This window comes from Poromitra crassiceps (genome assembly GCF_964638095.1).
Source record: "Poromitra crassiceps genome assembly, chromosome: 1".
Taxonomy (NCBI): Eukaryota; Metazoa; Chordata; class Actinopteri; order Beryciformes; family Melamphaidae; genus Poromitra; species Poromitra crassiceps.
Genome location: NC_139623.1, coordinates 73570355 through 73578371, shown reverse-complemented (window position 1 = coordinate 73578371; position 8017 = coordinate 73570355). Strand labels below are relative to the sequence as shown.

The 8017-nt window shown below is 46.9% G+C and overlaps 1 protein-coding gene across 1 annotated transcript in view; it reads right to left on the bottom strand.

The window, feature by feature from the left end:
• Positions 1-706: 706 nt before the first annotated feature.
• hunk (hormonally up-regulated Neu-associated kinase) overlaps positions 707-8017 on the bottom strand; it is a 29428-nt gene continuing 22117 nt past the window's right edge. Inside the window, exons 8-9 of the mRNA XM_083634782.1 lie at positions 7652-7805; positions 707-3378 (exon numbers count right to left, since the gene is read on the bottom strand). Coding sequence (XP_083490908.1) covers positions 2618-3378; positions 7652-7805 — 915 coding nt within the window. The 3' untranslated portion in view covers positions 707-2617. The remainder of the gene's footprint in view (positions 3379-7651; positions 7806-8017) is intronic.

Here is an 8017-nt window from a genome sequence, read left to right as displayed (position 1 = left end):
TGTGTGTGTGTGTGTGTGTGTGTGTGGGGAGGGTGCATAACTGTGTGTGTGTGTGTGTGTGGGGAGGGTGCATAACTGTGTGTGTGTGGGGGGGAGGGTCCATAACTGTGTGTGTGTGTGTGTGTGTGTGTGGGGAGGGTGCATAACTGTGTGTGTGTGTGTGTGTGTGGGGAGGGTGCATAACTGTGTGTGTAGTAGTGCCAAGCGTCATTCAGCTGTTGCGAGGGTTTCTTTAGCACCACAGGTGTCTCATGGGAAATGTGAGAGCACATTTGGGCGAGGGTGTAAAGTCCTGACACAGCGTTCCACATCCGAGAGGCTGATTTCCACCAGGAGCCGAGAGCCCCGGAAAACAAATGATGGCCGCAAGTCTACGTGTACATTCTACAGAAATTAATAAAATAGCTAATGTGGTTGACTATTGTGGAATTACTGAATGAATAATGATTTAATGATTTATTGGCTGATTAGAAGTTGTGTATTGCTATGTGCCTATACACCCACAAGTGTACATGATGTACAAGTATGGAACCAGACAGTGTAGGTGCATGTGAAGGACCAGACAGACGCATAATGGATTCAGTATAAATATTTAAAATATTTTATACAGCATAAAAATCTCTTGACACTCAGAACAAAACCATCCATTAAAAAATCTTACAAAAGACCACCCCCCCCCCCACCCCCAGTCCGTATCAATCTCAGTATCAGCCAAAAAAAGTACAAAGACATCATTTCAAATGTTGACAATACATTTTGACTTCTAAAAGTTGCATGCAGGTTTTCTGTCCGACTCTTTCTTATTTTAATAACAGTGACCAGCCTTGTGTGCACGTGGAAGCCTTTTGTAGCGTCAGTCAGAGTATTTGTGAAAAATGTTAGTTCAACGAAGACGTAAGAATCCCTTACAGAAAGAACACTGTTAGTGACAAGAATACTGGAATCGTACTGTATTTACAAGCACAACATTTCACATCGCTCTCAGAAAATTTCTTGGCAAATTTTCATCATGGCAGTCAACACTTAGGACTATTATTGCACACAAACTACAGCATTAAGACAATAGGAAGTTAATCACTGGCAGTTTTGGCGAGGTTGATACGATTCATAAGGCTTTTGACACTTTTTTTTTTTTATTATATAGAACTGACTCCAAGAGCAGGTGTATCCTGCTGTGAGAAAGACAGACTGTAGCTAGACATTCACAGTTACAAATTAATACACCACTTTGCCTGTAGGTCATCGAGGTGGTGCAACACTAACGCTATAAAAAAAAGTTGTAAATGTGAGTTATTATCAACGTGGAGTGATATAATTGATGATGTCTATGAAGTGTAAGGATGACTCTAGATACCAATAGAGACAGTCCGCATGTCTGGGAAGGCCCATACAGGCTCTAGGAACGCCCACAATAGACGCTGGGTTAGCTGGCTCAGCCTTGCTGGGGGCGGGGTCAGGGTGGGGTAAAAACCCCCGTTCTATCCATTCAACAAAGTTAGAATTTAGCTTGATAGCCCAGCCCAGGCAGACACGATCGGGGATTTAACCACCGCAGTAAACGCACATCTGAGCAGACGTCTTGTGTTTTGCTCTAGAACCCCCAAACCTGTAGTTTAGAGCCCCAGCACCGTCTTTTGGTGAGTCAGCCCATGAGATAAATCGGCGGTTTTACCCCACTCGCACGCCAGCCGTTTAACATTTTGTGGGCATTCCAAAACATGCGGACTGTCTCTATTTCTATGTTATGTTGATTCTAATGGGCGCTACTGCCACACAAGCGCATGACGATCTCCCGCTGTGACATTGAAGGTAATGAATGATGCTGTGAGGTAACAGATGTTGAACCCTGTTGTTTACTGTAGAAGTTTTGGTTTTTCAACAAAAATAAATAAATAGTGCTGTGAGCATCTTCATCCACACAGCATTGAGGATATAGTGCCGGCTGGCTGGAGGTTAGTGGGTATCTTTCACAGAGAGAGACAAAAGCATTCACGTTGACAGTAAATACACCTAATTAGTGTAAGGGTGAGGGGTCAGGGTCTATGTAAGGGTGAGGGTCAGGGGTCAGGGTCAGGGGTCAGGGTCTATTAGCTGGTGTGAATCAGTTTCCGCCTCAGTTTGGAATCACTTACAGCAATATTATTACATAAGAGAGTATTACATCTCTCACTCAGTCTATAATACAGTGTGTGTGTGTGTGTGTGTGTGTGTGTGTGTGTGTGTGTGTGTGTGTACACGCCTTGTTCTCAAGGCCCATATTACGACATGCCTGCACTGTATCTGGGACACAGCGGGGTTTTAGTCATTGCTGAGGGATCTGTATCACATCTCATCTTCTCAGTGTCACTCACCTCTTTATTACACGATGAGAGTGGTAACCGATTACATTTCTTTGACTCCCCACTCAACCTCATGTCTTTCTTTTTCATTTTTTTCATTTCATTTTTTTTATCAACTTTATCAAAAAAAAGGTGACTCGGTCACGATAAAGGGACAGTTCACAGTTTCAGAAGGCCGCTCTGGAAGACCACTCCAACTTACATTACACAAGTTGTGAGGGGCCCTGGTGGTCAAAATGAGTCTTTTTTTGTCCGTCTCTGTTGTTTTGCTATGTGCCTCAGCAGAGAGTCTTGAGTGCACCTGAAGCACAGAGCCGTGTCTGCATGGGGTAGGGGGGCGGAGACACCACCTCCTCCACCACCTGCTCCGCCCGGAAGGTGAACGGCTGCAGCTGGACCTTCTTCTTCAGAAGCTGCCCGATCCCCATCGAGGGGAACTTGCTGCTGCGGTGCGTCGGGCTGTCGGGATCGCTGCTGCCCCCCCCGCCGGAAGAAGGCGGGCTGAACGCCGAGGAGGGGTTGAGGGGGCTGAACGCCGACTTGGGAGGACTGAACGCCGAGCAGCCTCCTCTGGGGCTTCCCACGGTGCTGGGGGGGCTGCCGCTGGTGTCGGACCAGTCCGACGAGGTGGTCTTCTTGTTGGGCTGCGGGTTGACGATGAGGACGGGGGGACTGGGGATGGTGGCCTTCTTCAAGTAGGACGAGTCGGGCTGGAAGGCGGAGACGTGGCGCGGGGGGGAGAAGGTGCCGTTTCTCAGCTTGTACCAGGGCGCGGCGGGGGCGTCTTCGATCTGCTCGGCTTTGGAGAGCGAGTCGAAGGAATGCATGCCGATCGGCGACGGCGCCGGAGGAGCGGGGATGTTGTGCTCTGGGCTGGTCGGGCTGTGGACTTGTGGCAGGGTGGCCAGGCGCCGGCGTTGCTGTGGCGTGTTGGGAAAGTGAGGATGGATCTCGAGGTACTCCATGGAGGAAGACGCCACAGTGCCGGGTGGAGCCAGAGGGGAGTTACGATGGCCACCGGTTATGGCACGGAGGAGACCTGAGGGAATACGTTAAGATAGGCATTTTTGGATATAGCCATTTGAATTTCCACTTCCCCAAAACACCAGCAATATGAGACTGAATAAAAGGTAACCATCAGCTACACAACATTTAAGACTTAGTTTGTTTTTCACTTTAAAAATCTAATCTTCCAACAGGCAAGTCTGTTATAGTATATTTGACAGTACTCAAAACCATTAACTTCACATAGAAAATGGTATGATTTCTCTCCATTTTATAATGTTTAATAACACCCCCGTCACAGTAACATCACTTGGTAGAGGGAACACAGGGACCCTGCATTGATAATTATTTCTTAAGAAGTTTATCAAGTCAGTCGGGTGAAGTCCAGCGACAGGAAGTAACCCACAGTTCGCAGGACATCAGCACCCCTGATGTTGAGGCAGGTCCTAGCACCGAGGAAAGCAGAGAGGCCAGCCAGCCAAAGAGGGAGAAGATTAGTGGTCAGAAGCCTAGAGTTAAGTGGCCAGGTGCAGCGGAAAGTAGGAAGTGGGAAGATATCAATAGTGATTTGGTTAGGATGTTAGAGAAGCTTAAAGGAACTGCTGAGAGTAAGTTGGAGAAAATGGGAGATCGTATTTATGATTATGGTAAGGAAAGGTTTGGCGTCTTTGAGAAAAGGAAGAAACTAGTGGGTGAGGTAGTTAAATCTAGGCGCCAACAAGAGATAGATAGACTTATCCAGGAGAGAAGACAGCTTAAGAGGCAGTGGAGGAAAGCTACAGAGGTTGAGAAGGAAGGCATTGATTGCTTGCAGTCAGATGTGAGGGAGCGGTTGGCAGTTTTAAGAAGAGCAGAGAGCATTAGGAAAAATAGGAAAAAGAAAGAGAGAGCTAGAATAGCATTCTATAAGGATCCATTTAGATTTGTGAAGTCATTGTTTAGTAAGGAGAAGAATGGTAGCCTTATGGTACCTAAGCAGAATCTTGAGGAATATTTGGAGGAGGTTCACAAATATAGGGAAAGGTTTAGAGAGATGACAGTCCCAGCTGATATTCCACCTATCGGTGAAATAGAGAGCCAGTGTGATGATAGCCCACCAAGGTGGAAAGAAGTTCAAGAAGTAGTGAGACGTGCAAGGGCCTCTTCAGCCCCGGGTCCTAATGGAGTCCCCTACCGGCTGTATAAGAGTGCTCCAGATGTGTTGCAGTTTCTATGGAAGCTGATGAAGGTAGTCTGGAAGAAGCAGGTTATTCCTAAGGCGTGTCGTAGAGCAGGGGGTTATCTTCATTCCTAAAGAAAGGGACTCGTTAGAGATAAGTCAGTTTAGACCTATCAGTCTACTTAATGTTGAAGGGAAGGTTTTCTTTAGTGTTGTGGCACAGAGGCTGTCTAGTTACCTAGAAAAGAATAGGCTAATAGATACTTCGGTGCAAAAGGCTGGAATTCCCGGCTTCTCCGGGTGCTTAGAGCACACCAGCATGATCTGGCACCAAATCCAGTCAGCTAGGCGTGAGAAGAGAGACCTGCATGTAGTATTCTTGGACCTGGCTAATGCTTTCGGGTCAGTGCCGCATAGTCTGTTATGGGAGGCCTTTGATTTCTTTAGAGTGCCAGGTAGTATAAAGAGCTTAGTTAAAGCTTACTTCTTAGATTTTCAACTCTGCTTTACCACAGCAGAGTACACTACAGCTTGGCAGCAGCTGGAGATAGGCATTATGGCAGGGTGTACAATTTCCCCATTAGCTTTTAACATGGCAATGGAGATCATTATTATGGCTTCAAAATGGGTAGTGGGTGGAGAAAGGCTGCAGGGAGGGCTGCGGCTCCCTCCAATTAGGGCATACATGGATGACATGACGACTATGACGTCAACCGCTCCATGTACTAGCAGATTGTTGGATAAGTTAAATAGTAATCTGCAGTGGGCTAGAATGAAAGTGAAGCCAAGTAAGTCCAGGAGTAGTTCAATCATTAAAGGGAGGGTAGTAGGTAAGAAGTTTGTTATAAATGATGAGGTGGTGCCTACAGTGTTAGAGAAACCAGTCAAGAGTTTGGGAAGATGGTATGCTGCAAGTTTCAGTGATAAGGGACAGTTTGAGGAGGTGAGGCAGGAAATGATTCAAGGTATTTCAAGTATAGACAAGTCAGGGCTCCCAGGAAAGTTAAAGTTGTGGTGTTTGCAGTTTGGATTGTTGCCTCGGTTGATGTGGCCACTGACAGTGTATGAGGTTCCCCTTTCAAAGGTAGAAAAGCTAGAAAGGATGATTAACTCATTCATTAGAAAATGGCTCGGAGTCCCACGCTGCCTAAGCAGTGTAGCCTTATATGGGAAAGGCATATTGGAATTGCCATTATCTAGCCTGACAGAGGAGTTCAAGGTTAGACTGGAAATGACTCTGACTCAGTCAAAGGATCCAGTGGTTAGGAGTGTCACACCCACAGTTAAAACAGGGAGGAAGTGGAACCCAAAGGAGGCAGTACAGCAAGCAGTCAGCTCTTAGGTGCAGCATGGGCGTGGAGGCTTAGGGTTGTGCATAGGGAAACCTGTGTGGAACAAGGCATCAGTAATAGAAAAGAGGAAGATGGTAGTTGAAGAAGTACATAGGCAAGAGGAGGCAGTAAGATGTACTAAGGCAGTGTCGCAGGCAAAGCAAGGACAGTGGGTGAACTGGGAGAGTGTAGAGAAGAGAAAGTTGAAGTGGAGAGAGTTGTGGAGCATGGAGGCCAGCAGAATTAGATTAATTCTAGGGGCTACTTATGATGTGCTGCCATCTCCCCAGAACTTAAATCAGTGGTTGGGCGAGGATGGTGCCTGCCCGTTGTGTTCTAGTGTATGTACACTGAGGCATATACTGTCAGGGTGTAAGGTCAGTCTCTCCCAGGGGCGATACACCTGGCGTCACAACCAGGTGTTGAAATGTTTGGCAGCTGCAGTTGAGGAAAAGCGGCTAGAAGTAAATTCTCTAGTTGCTAGCAAAGAGACTAGACAGATCAAATTTGTACGTGAGGGAGAAAAGATTAGACCAATTAAGGTCAGGCACAAGTTAGGGCAGCTAAGTGTAGGTGGAGCCTGGGAAATGAGGGTTGACTTGAATGAACAGCTAGTCATCCCAGCATATATAGTTAGCACCCGGCTACGTCCGGACTTGTTACTGTGGTCTGAGGTAGAGAAGATAGTTTATTTTATCGAACTCACAGTCTCGTGGGAAAATCGAGTTGAGGAGGCTTATGAGCGCAAGAAAGCTAGGTATGCTGAAATGGCAGCAGAGCAGAGCAGCGAGGTTGGAGGGCTCGAGTGCGGCCTGTAGAGGTGGGCTGCCGTGGTTTTGTGGCAAAGTCCGTTATTGCCCTACTAACTGAGTTGGGCATTCGGGGACGGAGCCTGAAACTTGCGGTTAGCAACATGTCTCAGGCAGCAGAACGAGCAAGTGAATGGCTGTGGCTAAGGAGGAAACATGCTAGCTGGGGAGCTCGCTAAGGTAAGATTGATTGTTTGTTGTTGGTCATGATTGACGGTCCGCATCAACAGGGCTGAATCATTGACAGTGGTGGTGTAGTTAGGAAGGGGTCATCCCTATGTTCCCCGGGTCCTATGTTCCCCGGGTCCTATGTTCCCCGTTTTTAACACTCTCCGTAACATTTGGGGTGTCTATCCGCTATGCCGACCACCCGCAATGCCGACCTTAGGTTTAGGCGTGAGGGGTGGGAGAGGTTAGGTTTTGGGTTAGGGTCTGGGGGAGGTTAGGAAGGGTTCTATGTTCCCCGGTCCCACAAAAACGGGGAACATAGGACCCGGGGAATATAGGACCCGGGGAACATAGGTACGCTCCCGTTAGGAATGTCATACCAAACCGACCTGGATAGCTAGGCTTAGATAGTGAGGTAATATGCAGTTGTGCGTTGGTAGCATGGAGGGGGGTGTTTCCAGGACACTGGATTACACCGTTAAGCCTTCTTGAGGTGTCGTGGGCCTAACTTAACGAAACATCGGTGTAGGAAGGTGCCCACTTGAAAACCCCAATGACATGCTTCATACTGCTGTTGGCTAGGGTAGGTAACTGGTGATTTGTGTCTTGTTTATTGGTTTGTTAGCCTGTTAGCTTGTTTTATTCTGGATTGGGCTTCTAAATGTGTTTTTCCTCGGATTTTGGCACAAGGGATAGTAACATCTTGTCCTGTGTATTAATTAATACTTGAAGGCCGGAAATCAGGCATGGTGCCTGAGAACTTTAATAACTCATTATGTCTAAAATATTGCTGATCCATACTGCATAGGGTTAGCATCTGTGTCATAGCTGATTCCTCACCTGTCCTGTGTTTCTTCTCCTTGCTGGGGCCCTTGCTGACAGCCAGGTAGACGGGCGTCTGTTTGGGAGGGATTGTGACCTTGTCGACATGCTTCCTCCACTGGGTCTGGAAGTATTCATTTTTCTCACTCTTTTTCTCCTGGTACTGCATCTCCTGAAACAGCCACAGGGGAACACAACTATGTTACAACAGCTCTTGGCATTAGAAAAGCTTGTGGTGTTTAACCTCTTTTTCAGCCAATAAAACAAATTCAAGTTTGCCTTATTCCCCCCAAAATGTCTCATTGCTCTTTCTTGCTTGGTGTCTTTTTATAGAGCAGATTGAATCTTTATTTCAACAAACTCTTTGGAATGTTTTAAAGCACG